Source organism: Crocodylus porosus, unplaced genomic scaffold (assembly GCF_001723895.1).
Source record: "Crocodylus porosus isolate Cpor-Errol unplaced genomic scaffold, CroPor_comp1, whole genome shotgun sequence".
Lineage (NCBI taxonomy): Eukaryota > Metazoa > Chordata > Crocodylia > Crocodylidae > Crocodylus > Crocodylus porosus.
Genome location: NW_017728886.1, coordinates 41,263,819 through 41,280,377, shown reverse-complemented (window position 1 = coordinate 41,280,377; position 16,559 = coordinate 41,263,819). Strand labels below are relative to the sequence as shown.

The window sequence follows — 16,559 nt, the reverse complement described above, 5'->3', positions numbered from 1 at the left end:
CTCCTTTTCGGTCTCTGGGGCAGTAGCTGGCTGGATGCAGAATGGGTTGTTCCTGCCCCTGCCCACCAGCAGCTACCATGAACCTTGCAGTAACAGACACGTGCAGAAGGGCCACACAAGCAGGGTGTCTCTGACCCAGAACAGAGGGTGTTTGAATATGGCTCGCGGCCCACTGGGTGATAAAAAGTTCATGATCCGGCCCCACATTCAAAAATGTGGGACACCCCTGCTCTATGATATGTTTAGATAGTAGTATATAAGATTATTTGTCCTTTGATTCTGTCATAACAATCATTCTGTTAGTCTCTGTGGCTTGGGGTCCCATTACCTATTGAATGTTTTTTTGTATGAATGCATGTGTTCTTTCAGTGATTTCTTCACAGCCACTGTTTTTAATAACACTGGGACATTTCTTTATTTTAAACTCATCTACAACACAGACAGCTCTATTCTTCTTACTTGTAATATTACCAAAAAGTTTTCCATTACAATTTCCAATGGACACAAATGATTTGTACTTCTAACTACAGCATTTAAAAATCATATAAGACACTTTTCTGATTAAAAGTGCCTACATCTTGGGTCTTTTTTTTGACTTCCTTAATTTTTACCTGAACTCCAGCATCTTTTCCAGCTACATATTGTGATATATCCATGCATGTACTACAGTAAAACCTAGATTCCTCAGCTCCCTGTGAAGATGAGGGTTTGTGTACTTGTCAGGATACACAGGACCACAGCAATGTTAGGTGAGACTGCTTTTGCTGAAACTTATTTCAAAGGATGCAGTTTTTCCAGTCATCTGTGTGGGACTACTCTGGTGCTCCAGCTGAGTGGAGAAGCTGAATCCTTTGCTGCAGTTTTTACTTCAATCAGTTGATTGCCTTATCATTAATTCAGTAATCTGTTGTAAATAAAATGGGTTGCAAGCCCCCGCAGTGCAAAATATCCAGGTTCTACTGCATAATATTTTTAAAAGGGGCATTTTTTTCACCAGCAAACTAGAAATATGACTGCTAGCAGCCTGCTTCTGAATTTTTACCATTAAGTTACAGGTTACTACTAAGCTTGTGTGAAGAAGCATTCACTTCAGATTCGGCCAATCTGAGAGACAGTGATTTGATACAGTGATTCAAATCACTGACCCTAATCGATTCAGCCAAATCTGATTTGGAGATTTGGCTGCTGCTGAATCAGCCGGATCTCTGAATCACACAGGCCCCATCCCCTACCCCTAGCAATGGCCATCTCGCCTGCCCCAGCTCCTGGCACTTTGAAGAAAAAAAAGCCCCTACCCACCAGATCCTGCCCCACACTGTCCCAGCCCCCCATGGCTGCCCTGCCCACCCCAGCTCCAACCCTTTAAAAGAAAAAAGAAAAAAAAGCCCCGACTCACTGGCTTCTGCCTGGCAGGGGATGATCTCTGCTGCCCCCCACCGTCCTACGCTGCAGGGGGGGCTCTGCACTAGTCCCCAGAAGCCCCAAGGCCACTGCAAAAGCTGGTGAGTCGGGGGGGGTTGGTTTTTTTTTCCATAAAGGGACGGAGCTGGGGTGGGCAGGGCAGCCACGGGGGGGGGGGTCAAGGGGCTCATGGCAGAGCCCCCCATGCAATGTGAGGCAGTGGGGGGCAGCAGGAATCACCTCCATGCTCAGCAGCACCTGGTGAGTGTGGGCTTTTTTTTTTTAAAGGGCCAAGAGCTGGGGTTGGGCAGGGCAGCCATGGGGGGGGGGCTGGCACCTAGCAGGAGTTCCCCCAAGGTCCCCTCCCCCCTACTCCAGCCTCTCCTCCCTCACCCCCTACTTACCAGCTTGGAGTCTCGGTCTAGCTCCCTGCTGTAGCGGGCAGGGACTGCCCATATCAACAAAGCTCTCCGAATCTTTTCTGAATTGATTTGGAGAGCTTCAAATCAATTCAGACCTTTTGCAATTGGTCCCGATTCGATTTGGATTCAGAGATTGGTCACCAAATTGGGCTGAATCTCCTCCAAATTGAATCAGCACCCAAAGCTATGCACAGCCCTAATTACTACAGCTCCAATTCCCACCACTCAGTTCACTGAACAACCCATACCACTAGCTTTTGCCCTAAGCATACCACCAGGCTTACTGTTTACAGCCAAACTCTACACTACAACTGTACATACTCTGATCCCACCAACCAGGATGCACACCTTAATTATTAGGGCTGTGCAAAGCTTCAGTCCCCAATTCGATTTGGCAGAGATTGTGCCTGATTCGGCAGCTGAACTGAATCAGGAGACCCTTTAATTTCCCTGAATTGAATTGGAACCCTCTGAATTGATTCTGAGAGATTTGGAAAGATTCAGTGATTTGTACATAGACACAGCTTTAAATGTTTTTTCTGCGTACCTCTAGGTAGCAGGCAGCTCATGAATGCTGCGATGCTGGGGCACATGGAGTGTCTCACAGAAGTGCGCCCCCTCCCCCCCGGCTTGGTGCCTCCTGGGTCTGGCGGGGAGGGTAGGTGGGGAGGACACCTGGGGTCCCCCCATGGCTGATCGCTGAGCTAGGGGTGTTCAGGGCCCCCTTGCCCCCGTGCGCTCCTGGCGAACCTAGAAGTGGATCAGAAGTACTTCCGGTCCACTTCTGAGTTTGCTGCTGAGCATGTGTAGGGCCCCTCCGCACTCCTTTGGGATGTGCTTCATTCACCCCAGCATCACAGTGTTTACAAGCTGTGCTGGTACCTCAAGGTATGAAGAAAAAAAATTTAAATCTTCAGATTTTGATTTGGCCAAATTGAATCAGGGATACTGATCCAAAGCAATTAAATCGAATCACTGTCCTTGATTTGGGCCAAATCCGAATCAAATAGGGCCCACTTTGCACATCCCTATTTAGTATCTGGAGCAAGGATTCCCCTACATTTACAATACCAAAACCATAGCCACTCAAATCAGACTCAGATCCCAGTCCAACTTGCTATAATACCAACCACAAGACAAGGCCAACAGAATCCCTCTGGTGGTCACCTACAGTCCCCAACTTAAACATTGTGGGACACACTGGCCACTGACAGTGAAAAAAACCCAATTAACTAAAAACAGTGCTTTATTGGAAGAGGAAGCATGTTAGTTTGACCCAGCTTCCGAGCATCTGTATAGATTCAGTGGAGCTTTTTGGTGCTTTTATCTAAAGCTGATTCAGTCAGCTATTAGTAAGGATCCCTGGACTTTACATTGGAAGTGCGTGAATGGCAGCTTCTTTAATCTTGGAATTTCCCTCCCACGTCCCTCCCCGCTACTGATTGGCAGAGGGGCCCCAACTCTTGCTGCCTGTGCCTGGTAGTTGGGGCCCCTTTGCCAATCATGGTTAAAACCATGGTTTTAACTATGCCACAATTTGTGCCCCCTGGCCTTCAGGTGCAGAAAGCGGGGCTCCTTCACCAATCAGTGATGAGGCAGGGGGAACACAGGGGAAACTCTAAGATCAAAGAAGTGGCTGAGTTGCACACTTCTGGAGCAAATTCCAGAGATCTCTGGCTATTAGATAAGAGTTCCAAAAAGCCTGATCTATACAGATGTTGGAGCTGGGTCAAACACACACAATGCCTCTTCTGGGCATGTGCTGTGCTCAGCATGGGAGTTGAAAGTAAAGCATTGTTTGTTTGTTTTTCATGTCTGCAAAAACAGCCATTATTAACGACCTCCAATCCCTCCTTTAATATGACCACCATCTCAAGGTAGCAATGGGGAACACACTTGTTCTGACTTACAGATTTTCCCCCAACCTCAGTGTCTCTAGCAAAAGGCTACCAGACTCTTATTCTCCCCATGGCAACAGGCCTTGCAACAGATCTAGATACAAGCTGTGCCCCTCAAAGACCACATCATGAATGGACCAAATAACACGGCTTATAACATCCAAAGTTCATTCACCTGCTCCTCTGCTAACATCATCCCATCACCTGGTTACAGTGCCCTCTGCTGTTTATACTGGCCAGATGGGGCAATCCCTACACAAAAAAACCGAGGAAACACCGAACCGACATCACATCAAGAAACACAACAAACCCTGTGGTGGAACACTTCAACCTTCCCAGACACTCCATTACTGACCTCATTCTTAAACAACAGAACTTGAAAGCTGACTTGAATGCAAAACGGAGGAAAAAGAAATCATCCAGAGACTGGATTGTGTTAAGTAAAAACAGGGACTACAGATTCTTATCCCATTACCTGGATTAGCATTTTTGACCCCCATGTCCCTTTGGGTTTATTACTCTCTCAGAATTGTCACCCTCCACCAATTCCCTCCCTCCCTCCTTTTCTTGTCATTTATATTCGAATCACTCTCTCTGTTTGATAGTTTGTTCTCTGCATGTCCTTTCAAAACCTCTGATGAAGGAAACTCTTGCTCATGAAAGCTCATGCCATCTAAGATTCATTTAATCTATAAGACGCATGTCTACCCTGCATTCTGCCAACCATTTTTATACTGTAGCAGTACTACTGTCACCCACTCAGAATATCCTAGTAGAGGTTCCTATTTTTATGCAATTTTATAATGGCAGCTTGAAAAGACCACCTGTACTGCAGGAAAACTAGAAAATGGATACAGCACTCCTGCCTCTAGATTGGTTTCCCCATGTCCTTGCCTATTCAATGGATAAAGATTTATTCATTTATCTATATTGATGGCAGTCACATCACAGAACTTTATGGCACATGCAACTTGCAAGAGCAAATGCTACCTGTCTGTAATCATGTTCAGTGACAAGTTCTGTAAAGTTCAAGACTAATAACTGCTTAAAAGTTCTTTATATGCAATCTGTGCTTTTCAAAGCTTGAGTGAAGACAAATGCTTGATTACTTCTATGCATCAAATAAATCTTACTTTTTGTACTAGTGCTACTTGCAGTGCTGTAACTGCTTGTACCAGTACCTTCTTAGAATGTAATTAACATTCATGGTACCAATTAAATGCCGTAATGTCTCAGATTATACATAGATACATACAGAATTTCTTGCTTTTTATGCAGTAGCGGCAATTATAGAACAATTCATTGCAGCAGTCCTCTTGCAATAAATCATTATACAAATATTGAGAAAGGATCTCACCAGAATTCTTAGAACTTATAGTAATCTATAAAAAAAACAACTGGGCCTTTAACTGATGAATGATAATCCCCATGTATACTGGTAAAATTAAGCAGGTGTTCAAAGTAGAAGACATTAACACAAACTTTCGGGACCTATGCAAGCCTGAACTATAAAGTTACAAAACAAACCTGTTTTATGTGATTACAAGTATCCAATCACAAGCACTTAATCTATTAATGTATTGCAAAAAAAGAGGGGGAAGAACAGAACACCAAAGACATATAGATTTAACATGTCTTTTACTAAATATATCTTATGTTAAAAAATTCCTCCTGAAGGATTAATCAGCACTTTGTAAACAAATATCTTGAAAAGCTGCATCCTATATTGTTTATTTCTTCCTAATTATTGAATCCCACCATCAGATTTTATACAATTACTAAAATCTATAAAACATTATTAGTATTTAAGAAAAATATCTTGAATTATTTTGCCAAGCTACTTAGTGTGCTAGTTTTGGTACAATCAAAACCAGAAATATTTACATTAAGTTAGAAAAATAACTGGAACAAAAATATTTATCACATTGGGTGTGTCTACAACATTTGCTTTAATGTGCATTAGCTTATTTTAATGTGCACTAAAGCATTAAAAAAATCCATGCTCTTTAGCTAATGTGCACTGAAATAAGCTAATGTGCATTCTTCTAGTACCTCACAATGGAAGGCATTTTTACACATGCTCTGGGGGTGGGGGGCAGCGCTTTAATTAAAGCGGCTCTGACAGCTGTGCTAAATTAAAGTACCATCACATCTCCTGTATCAGTGTCCCCACACTTGAAAATAGCGGCAGGGGCACTTGAATTAAACCTCATTTGACTAACTTTAGTTCAAGCACCCCTACCACCATTTTTAAGTGCATATGTCGATGCACATGGCACAGGAGGCTGCTGGAGCGCAGTAACAGCCACACTCCAGCAGATTCAGTTAACTGAATCTGCTACAAAGCACAGGAATTCCAGAGCGTCAGGGCAGCCTCAGTGCTCGTGTATAGGTCCCTGGAGGTACTAGATTTAATGTATATTATCTAAAGCGCATTAATGAATGTGTAGAAGCGCTCACTGAATAGTAAATACCAACTCTACCCATCCCCCCCACTAAAATAAAAAACTGTAATTGCCTGCAGTGTCACTAGAACAACCATTAGATGCAAATACTTTCTAATGTAACCATATACCAGTTTTGCTTTTTTCTTTTAAGGTTAACTCTACCAATAGCATAAGAGAATCTGTTCAAGAGGCTGAAATTCTGGCTTTGTTCAAGTCAATAATAATTTAAATAATAAGTTCAATACTCTAAAATTCTACCCACAACATTTTAGACCCATGCGAAATACAAGAGCACCAGAAATTTCTGTTAAAAACATGTCAATGCATCTCTGCTTCAAATCTTAGGCCCAGTAATGATGTAAGCAATTATAATGATGACATGCACCAATATTAAGAACCTGATTACATCGATAAATAGATCTAACTTTTCTATGAGTTCTTAGGAATTTTCATTTACCTTTTCCAAATAAACCTACTACACCAAAGTTGATATGCTCTGTATGATTCTACAGTTTCAAACCCCACCCCCAAAAAACAAACACCCCCCCAAACAAAATCCCATTTATTCTTCATCTATAGATTTACCTTCTTGCTTTGCAAAACAGGCTGATTCTCATTATTATGAAATAATTTCAATATTTTTTTAGTGCCCCTAGTCATTTGATTTTGTTATATACATCCAAAAAGGGCATTATACTTCAAAAATCTTACCTCTCTGGTTTGATGCTCACTGATGGGCTGAAATCTTTGTGGAATCTTAAGCTGTTGCTCCAGTTTCTCTATTTCTTGTTGGAACACATCTCTCTCATGTTCTCTATCAATTGCCTGCTCCTGAAATTTAGTTGTAATAATGTTACTTAGACAGTTGTTTTTAAAAAATTCAAAATCATACATATGCCATCTTATTTTGGGTAAATGTCATTGTCTTAATTGTATCAGTGGATTTTAGGCGAGATGATCCCATTTTCTATTTTGATCTTTCCACTTTTGGGAGCCCACTTTACTTGATGCTACTTTTTGAAAAATCAGAAAAAAACAAGTAGGTCCAATACTATTGTGTGATACTGACATCAGAGTTAGTTCTTTTGTTTTATTTACACTGCTCTACTGCAGTGGTCTCCAAAGTGGGGTGCGCAAGATGAACCACTGAGGTGCAGGAAGAAAATATTAGAACTTTTATTTATATAAATATACATATATTGGAGGTGCATGCTCAAAAATTTTTTACTGATAGGGGTGTGCAAATATAAAAATACATATATTTGGGGTGTGTGCTCAAAAATTTTTTACTGATAGGGGTGCGCAATCAAAAAAGTTTGGAGACCACTGCTCTACTGAGCCAACAAGAGGCCTAACTTTACTTTTTAATGTATTTACTAATGTAAACTTACCTGTAGAAGTTAAACCCTGAATATGCCCATAACCATAACTAATATTAACCCAGGACCAACTCCAAATGCCAGATTAAAAGAACTAAATTAGCTCAAATTTTCATTTATCTTTCACATTGATTAATTCAACTTGTTCAAGACACACTACCTGACATTCGTAAAATTTTTAATGCACTGCAGCAGAATTTTTTTTCTATTTTTCATGCCAGATTAGCACAAAAAACAAAGTATTTTAGAGAAGTCAAATGCACTGAGATACAGCATCAATCTTCATTAACTGTTGATATAAAGTACTCACTTCTAGCCTACTACCGAAGTACCACCAGAAAATGTAATATCGTTATAGGCTTTATCTGCATTCTGACCAAGCAATATGAAAACTGCAATTTGAGGGTAACCAAATTGTAATTAAGTTATGGTGATGTGTTTTACATGAGCTGCTAATTCCAAGCTCTGGAAAATAAAAAGAACGTACAGTTTTCCTTCACTTTATGCAGGTTCTGTATGTGCAAATTCGCTCTTACGCGATGACGCTTTTTATATAACAAAATTCAGTATATGCGAGGTAAATTCGCTCTTATGTGATTGGTGAGGTGGAAGCCCAGTTAGTTGCTTTGTGTGGTTTATTGTGGGAGTGACACAAACCAACATATAGTCTCTTATGTGGATCTGTGCTCCTTGCTCGTTGTCTACAATGTGTTTCTGTAGTTGCCACCCCCATTATGATAGTGCCCTGTGCTTGTGTGTACTGTCTGCTGTTGGTAAGTACCAAAATTGTGTTGTAAAAGTGATAGAAATGGGTCTGGGGTACAGTCAAGGTCCTGGAATGTATCCCTATTTGTTACATTGTAAAGTGGGTTCCCTTTATACGAATTCAAGTTATGCGCCCTTTTCCAGGAGCACATGTACAGCATAAAGTGAGGGAAACCTGTATATATTTTTAGTAGAACAACACTTTCGGAAGTATACAAAATGATGATAAAGTCAAGTACAAGTAAGTGATAAAAAGAGACTGAAGAGGTCCTTTAGTTAACACTGCTTAATAATAAATTATTCTGAAGAAGTATCATGAAATGCTCAATATAATTGGATAACATAATCCAGCCAATATAAATTTCACTCATCCCTACACATGGCTGCAGTAACTGGTTGTTGTGAAGGTCTAACTAATGGCATAAAACCCACTGTCCCAAACTTCCAGGCAGGATGGAAAGCTTCTATGCAAGTCTTCTGTGCTGCTTTACCCAGTCTGTGGGTTAGCATAGAAACACTGGTAATTCTGTGTCTCGCTCTCTGCAGTGATTTCGGCATCTAAATCTGTACAATTGTGGATTAAGTGCCATAGACTTTGGCTGCATGCAGATGTTCATTTTTACCAGAAGATATTTCTTCTGATAGAAAAATACCCCAGGAGCTGGATTGTACAGATTTTTCTCCAGCCCCATGGCTGGAGATCTTCACAGGCAAGCTTTCCAGCCAGAGGGCACTAGAGGGCTGCTCCCTGGGCCATAACCATCTTTAGGGAAGTCCATTAACTGACAGCCAGCCCCTCCTGCTTCGGATGGGGGCAGGCTGTCAAGTGGCAATTGACAGCTGCTGAAAAGCGGCAATTGACAGCTGCTGAAAAGCAACAGGTACCACAGACAGCCCCAGGAAGGTTCCAGCCCTGGGAGAATGTCCCTCCCTCACCATCCAGCCAATGAGCTGATTGGCAGGAGGAGGACATTCTTCCATGGTGGGAACCTTTCCATTTCTTACCTACAAGACAATAGCTCCAATCCTTGCACTCCTGAGAGCTGACCTGAAGGAGTACACGGAGAGGGGTGGAGCACTTAGCTGCTGCATCAAGGCTCCCAATGCCTTGGCCATTTTCAAGGGGCTTAGGTCAAACTGCAGAGGTATGTCTAAACAGAAAGCCCCAAACCCCATTTCTGAGTGGCTATAAAATGTACTTTTACAGACATGACAACCAGCTTTGTCAGAAAATGAAAGAATGCTGCAGTGACAACTTGGTGGCAGGGCAAAGGAAGGTATGATGAATGGAAGGAAATATAGCTGTGACTGCTACTCAAAGTATGTAGCAAGAGAAACTTAGAAGATGGAATGATTTCAGATGCATGTGAAGCAGATGGAAAAGGAATAAAGCAAGCAGCTTTGGAAAGGCTGCCAGGGAAATTTCCGTGTACCCACACCAATGAAAGGCTCACAGTTGGAATTTTCAAAGCAGTCTAATGGAGACAGATGTTCAACTACCACTGAAGTTCAATGGGAGTTGGGTACCTTATTTGCCTACTTTGAAAATCCCAACTTAACCTGCTATACACTGGAAAACACAACACAGCTTGCCACAAAGAATGCGAAATACTGACTTCCCTGGTTAATTTTAGAAATTTCTAGAGTTTTTTTTTTTTTTTAAATCAAGAAAATTTTTAAACTATCAATAATTAAAAAAATATGTTTCCCAGCCGACGTATTAAATTGCACTGAGATTGCTTTTAAATTGCTTTTAAAACACAGCGCTATGTGGATCCCCTGACGTGACACCATGTTACAAAGCCAATAATAGACTCCACACCCCACTTTCTGTTCAAAGCCTTAGAGAAAGAATTTCTTGCTGCTGCAAAAAAATGCAGAATAGGTTACCATCCTGCTACATGAAATATTTTCTTTCTTTCATTGTACTTACATCTAGAAATTTTCTTGTTTTCTCAAGCTGCTTCTCCAAAGCCTGGTTTTGTTGTCTTAGATCCATTAATTCTGCATTTTTTTCTTGTTCTATCTCTATAAAACGGTTAACTTGTTCCTCCAAGTCTGTTTCCAAAGCCTTAACTTGCTTCTGAAGGTCACCATATTCTTTTTCAGCTTGACGCTGTACTTCTATTTTTTCCTTCATTAGTTTTTCTGTCTCCTCCAGTAATTCTGGTTATAAAGGCACCAAACATAGCTTTTAGATTTGCATGTTATCACAGCAAATCCAGATCTCAGGCTGTGTCCCCATGCTGTACCCAGATAAAGGATGTGAATAGGCTTGGGTTTTACAATTTTTTTTTTAATCTAGTACTTTCCACATAAAAATACTTGCAATATCCCCAAAGCCATGCTAAATCCTAAAAAGAAACTACTAGAATACTAGAATGTTATTTTCTTTGCCAGGCTATTAGAGAAGAGTTGTGTAACTTTATTGTCCAAGTTTCATATTAATATAAAGAGGTTTGACTGGCACAATGTAGGAAAATATATAGGTTCCTGGAAGAACTGAAGAGGGTCCAAAGCTTTATAACAAGGTATGGAAAACCCAACCATCTTCTCATCCCCTTTACCAGAAGATTAATCCACTCCCAATTGTTATATGTATATTAAATGTATATGCTATATCTGAAGGGAATTACTGAAAGGCATCACTCAATCAGATTACAAAACAGAGAGGAAAATTACTGACCTGTAACTGGAGCTTTCAAAAAGCAGTGGTTTTTATAGATCCCCCGTTTTGATTTTTTTTCTCCTCATAGAGGGTTGGGAAGCACATATGATACAGCTCAAATACATTCTAACAAGATTCTTAAGGTTTATACTTCAAGGGCCATGTCACCAAACCTTATGCATCCCTTGAGGTAAGACCCAAGACTAAGTAGTGAAATTAATTTTGAAAAAATTTCTCAGAAACTATTGATACTGGATATAGTAAAGGAAAGCCATCACATAAGTACAATTTTTTTCGCTACCCAAGAGATATCCTTTGGACACCATCATCTTACATCATGTTTAACCAAATTTTGTGGCTTTAGGTAAGTAGTACATATCAATATAAAACAATATTTAGTAAAGACCTGATTATTTTAATTGTATTTACAAGTTAATAGTGATCAAAAGGCTATTACGAACTTCCAAAACCACCTGAACTCTTGCAATTCAAAGGTGAATAAGATGATGGTTATGAATGGATGTGCTTATTAAATCTATATTAATATATTGTGCTTAGAAATAATAAGAGATTACATTATTGAAAAGGAAAAATGTGAGTGTAAAATATAATATCAAAGCTGCAGGCCAGTAAGAATTAAGGTCAATAAGCTGAAAGCCCAAGTCCTTGATTAATAAATGTCAGTATGCAAGTCTGTCACCCAATTAAAGATTGGCCATGCAATATACAAACACACCTGCTTGGGGAGCTGCATCGACTGCAGCATCTACTAGGCCTAGGAAAATAGAAAAAAAAAAGAGAGAGAAGCAAAGTAATTCACATGCCAGCTACAGTTTTATCATGGTGCAATAATGTAAGAGAAAATGAAGCTGAAAGAGATGTGGCATTTAATGACAAAGTTGTAGTGATAACTCAAGGAATGTGTTGTGTTATTCTGGTATGAATGATATATCTGTACTTTTTCTCCATAATTATAAAACACATTTTTATATTTCCAAGTCATTTTATAAGGTATATAAAACCAAAATTGTAAACTGGGATTGCTTTGCTGAAGTATAGGAATTAACAGATTGCTATTAACAATATCTGTTTCATAAATATAGAAGGTTGAGATTGCAAACAGATCATGGATGGTACAGTTTATGACTGAACAACAGTTTGAATACATGTTCACAAGAAATGTTCTGAAGATCTTCAGTATTTGCAATGTTCACAAACTCTTGGTCACAAAATAAAACGTTAGCATTTGATACTCCATTCCCAGCACTAATTTCCAAGAGATCAGCACTGTTTAAACATTACTGCCCTAATTTTTCCCTCTTAACAAATACTAAATCAAAGATATTTAGTTTTTTTGTTGAAGGAGGATTTACTTCTATAAAAGTAAACATTTGTTGAGTAAACTACTGGGGAGTGTTCCTTCCTTGTGATAATCAATAGAAGGTATCTCTTCAAGGTTGAAAGATATTTTCTCTCCAGAGTACATAATTATTTTTGGGAGCGTTGAGTGAATAATATTGGTTATGTTGAGATAATGCCTTTTTCTTTTCATGCAATCTTTTTTGCATTCTACCCTACCACTGAGTCCCTGAAATGAATTCTGTGAGGAAGTCTTCCTCAGTGCCTTACCATATGCCTAAATGAGCATGTATATCAATCCAGTGTACCTGAACAGCTGAACAGGTTTTCCTGAGGAAGCTATGATAGCAGATCTCTGTAACTATTCTTAGAAGGAGCATATATAGGCCATCACTTCCATAATTGGATCTCTCTAGAGTCAGCACTTAAGGCTAAATTTGGGCAGGTAAATGAAAGTGACCACTTTTTCAAAACTGCTGAGCAACAACAGCTGTTTACTGGTTTTACTAGCGGCTGTGACTGGGCTGAAATCTGAATATCAACTAGTTTTGTTCAGATGGCTAAATACAGGGTTTGGCACCAACAGTTGCTCAAGTATGAAATGTTGGCCATGTTGTGCTTTTCTATGAAGGATATAAAAAAGAAACATGGTAGATAAGGCTTCTGCAGATGTATTAGAAGTTCAATAATAAAATATGAGAGAACCCCACAGAAAGATTCTGATGAGTACGTACGCTGTTCTGCAGATCCTGCACCTGCTTTCATGGCATCCTTTTGTCTGCAGAGTAACTCCTTTTCCTCCTGAATCTGCTGTCGCTCAGCCTCTAGTTCCTGCAATTTGTTACCTGTACAGAGGAGCTCTTGCTCAAGATGGTCTATTACATCTATTTTTTCCTGGATATGTTTTTCCAGAAATGCTTTTTCGTCTGCATAACCATCAATAAGACCTGTGGAACAGAAACATTAAGTGAATTTAGCACAGCAAAGAATAGTTACTTACTCCCACAGTTACTCAAGTTATTTCAGATGTGATGTCACTCTACTCTGGATTCACGTGCTCTATGCCCAGAGACCAGAGTAATTTTGCTAGTTGTGCCCATGCAGGGCCAGACATAGTCATGGGTGAACCAGGCGGCTGCCCAGGGCCCAGACAGAAAGGGGGGTAATTTTTGATCATCATAATTCTCTCTGGTGAAGGGGGGCCCGATACTAAAAGTTTGCCTGGGGTAGCCAAGAGTCTAGGTACGGTGCGGTGTCCATGTGATCCAGTGGTGATGCATAGGGGGTATACGTGCACCCCCTAAGTGTGCTGGTGCACTCCCTTAGGTGTAGGGGCAGGTGGCAGCTCCGGTGCCTCCCCTGTGAACACTGGCCAGGGAATGGGGGCCACTGGCACTTCTGGGAGCCTCCCACTCCCAGTCAGCGAGATTGGTTGTGGGGGGGGAACCCCCCCCTCGGTCAGGTGGCACCAGTTACCCATGATGTGATTTGTGCATATGCTCTCCTTCTCCTTCTGCATTGTACTGACAGTACAAAGTGCAGGACCAACCACCCCTCCAGTTCCTTCTCTATTGTGTTACTCTATATGTCTTCCAGAACAGAATCTGAAGTACAAAGGATGGAGACTAGAGGGTGGAATACACAAGGGGACCACACATATTTTACTGCAAAAGAGAGTTTTCTTCCTTTTTTCAAGGGCTTGCCATGTGTGTAGTTCATTATGGCCAATTCCCATTCAGTGCATCAACCAAGATGGCACACTGGATATGTCCCTACTTGACTGGGGACTGACTGGCTGGGCAGCAGCTTTGCAGAAACGGATATGGAGGTTACACTGGACAATAAACTGAATAAAAGCCAAGAGTGTGCCCTTGCTGCCAAGAAGGCCAACAGCATACTAGGCTGCATTAGTAAGAGTGCTGCAGCAGACTGAGGGAAATGATTCTTCCCGTCTCTTCAGCACTGATAAGGTCATATCTGGAGTACTGTGTCCAGTTTTGGGCACTCCACTACAGAAATTATGTGGATAAATTAGAGAGTCCAGCAGAAGGCAACGAGGAGGGCTGGAAAACGTGACTTCTGAAGAGAAGTTGAGAGAACTTGGCTTATTTAATCTGGAGCAAAGATCAACTATGGGCAGGGTTTAATAACAGCCTTCAACTACCTGAAGGGCAGTTACAAAGCGGTTAGAGCCACACTGTTCTCAGTGGTGGCAGATGACAGAACAGGGAGCACTGGTGTTAAGTTGCAGCAAGGGAAGTTTAGGTTGGGTATTAGGAAAAACTCTTTCACTAGGAGGGTAGTAAAGCACTGGAACAGGCTACCTAGAGGCTGAGGAATCTCCGTCCTTGGAGGTTTTAAAGACCCAGCTACACAATGCCTTAGCTAGGATTGTCTAATTGGAGATGGTCCTGCTTTGAGCAGGAGGTTGGACAAGATGACCTCTTGAGGTCTCTTCCAACACTCATTTCTTATGATTTTATGACTGAAGGGCTGCTCTTTCAAAAGAAGTGAACAAAGCAGATGCTTGTACTTGCATGTAATACCTTTTATAAAAGGCATGAAGGGAATTTTCTATCACTGCCTTACCTATATCAATGATGGGGGCATTTTAAGGGAAGCCGCTTAAGCAGAAGTCTATACAATAGGCCATAACATGGCCTGTTATCTTCTAAGATTCACAGATGGCTTTGGTTGAGGGATGTGCTGCCTCTTGAATAAAATGGGGTTATGCCTTCTACTCTCCTTGGAGTAATATACTTAATGACAGTGTCAAATGTACAGGTCTCAGGGATCCCAGTACACTGGTTATTATGGGAAAGAGTACCCTGGGCATACTGGGCTGGCAACCCCTGTGTCTAGAATTTTGTAACACCCTAGACCATCTCTATTTGACCTAAGCCAAAGACAATGCATTTTCAGAGAATATCTATATTTCCACTAACTGATGATGCAGGTGAAGAATATGACATCTCAGAATCCAAAAGAGGATGCATAAATACAGAGAAATAATAATAATAATAATCTAGATAGTAGATATTATTAGAGATGAATACTTAGAGAGAAGTCAGAACCCTATCTTTACTTGGTATCAATAAAGGAACACACAGGCCATGTTATCAGGACCAAAAACACCTAATCAGTTGTCCTGATCCCAAGGAAGATCTCACACTCATAGATCCAATAGTGAGAACATGTTGGAAGGTTCTAGACTTAGGCAGCAAAGTACCAATATTCAACTCCTCAGAAGCTCCAGATGAACCTGTAACAGGACTGCATGGGACTGGGAATTCAGCTTTTCTGAAGAGGATTTTGAAGGTACTTTATTCTGTATTTCATTTTCAGATAGTTTATCCTTTTCCTCCTGCAAGAGGTGGGGGGAAAAGCCCCTAGAGGAGGAGATCATGTGCACATGGGAGCCAGGCAGCACAGAGAGCAGCTCCCGCACGTAAGTCTGGGCAGGGGAGAGGGGAGATTGAGGCCCCCAAAGGGAGGGAGTTGGGCAGGGCTTGAGGCCAGGGCTGAAATGCATGGATGCAGGGCCCAGGCAGAGTAGGATGGGGCCATGGGCAGCTAGTCCAGGGTGCAGGGGCAGAGCGCGGCAGGAAAGTTCCTTGCCGCTGCAAGCCTTGTGTCACCCCAGCAAAGCACCCCCTGCCCATCTGCCAGCAGCAGGGGCGGCAGTGTGGAGCTGTGCCCCTTGTTACTGCTGGGTGGGCAGGAGGCACATTGCATGGTGGTACAGAGCTCCCAGAGGTGGCACCAAGTTTCCCTGCATGGCCCTGCTCTGCTCTGCCATGCCAGGTCCTGCCCTCCACCCCCATGTACTCTGCTCTGGCTGTGCTGCCCACGGGGGAGGGGGAGCCAGGCTCCGCTCCGCCACAGTAGCTCTGTCCCCCATGGGCAGCAGCTGGGGTTCAGGTGCTGCTGGGGGTAGAGGGCTGAGGACCCGGGTCCCTAGCCCTGTAGCCCTGGCAGCTAGGCCCCCCACTCCAGCAGGGCCTAGCTGCCACACACACACTTCATTTTAATTGCAGATTTGGGGATTTTAAAATCAGACAATTTGCATTTAAAAAACCCAAAAAAACTTGGATCCCTGAATTCGTTACAGAGCCATGCAGACATAACTCTAAGGGTGATAGTTTCATAGTTTCATAGTAGCTAGAGTCGGAAGGGACCTAGGTAGATCATCTAGTCCGACCCCCTGCCTTGGCAGGAAA

General features: G+C 41.8%; 1 protein-coding gene across 9 annotated transcripts in view; it reads right to left on the bottom strand.

Moving 5' to 3' along the window:
- The window catches only part of AKAP9 (A-kinase anchoring protein 9), a 216,142-nt gene that overhangs the window by 39,963 nt on the left and 159,620 nt on the right, over positions 1-16,559 (bottom strand). For 8 of the 9 annotated variants that reach the window (XM_019533012.1, XM_019533055.1, XM_019533069.1 and 5 more), the window contains 4 exons: positions 13,074-13,286; positions 11,717-11,755; positions 10,246-10,478; positions 6,880-6,999 (listed from right to left, as the gene is read on the bottom strand). In XM_019533012.1, the coding sequence (XP_019388557.1) occupies positions 6,880-6,999; positions 10,246-10,478; positions 11,717-11,755; positions 13,074-13,286 (605 nt within the window). The remainder of the gene's footprint in view (positions 1-6,879; positions 7,000-10,245; positions 10,479-11,716; positions 11,756-13,073; positions 13,287-16,559) is intronic. The other variant, XM_019533021.1, reaches the window with a different exon arrangement.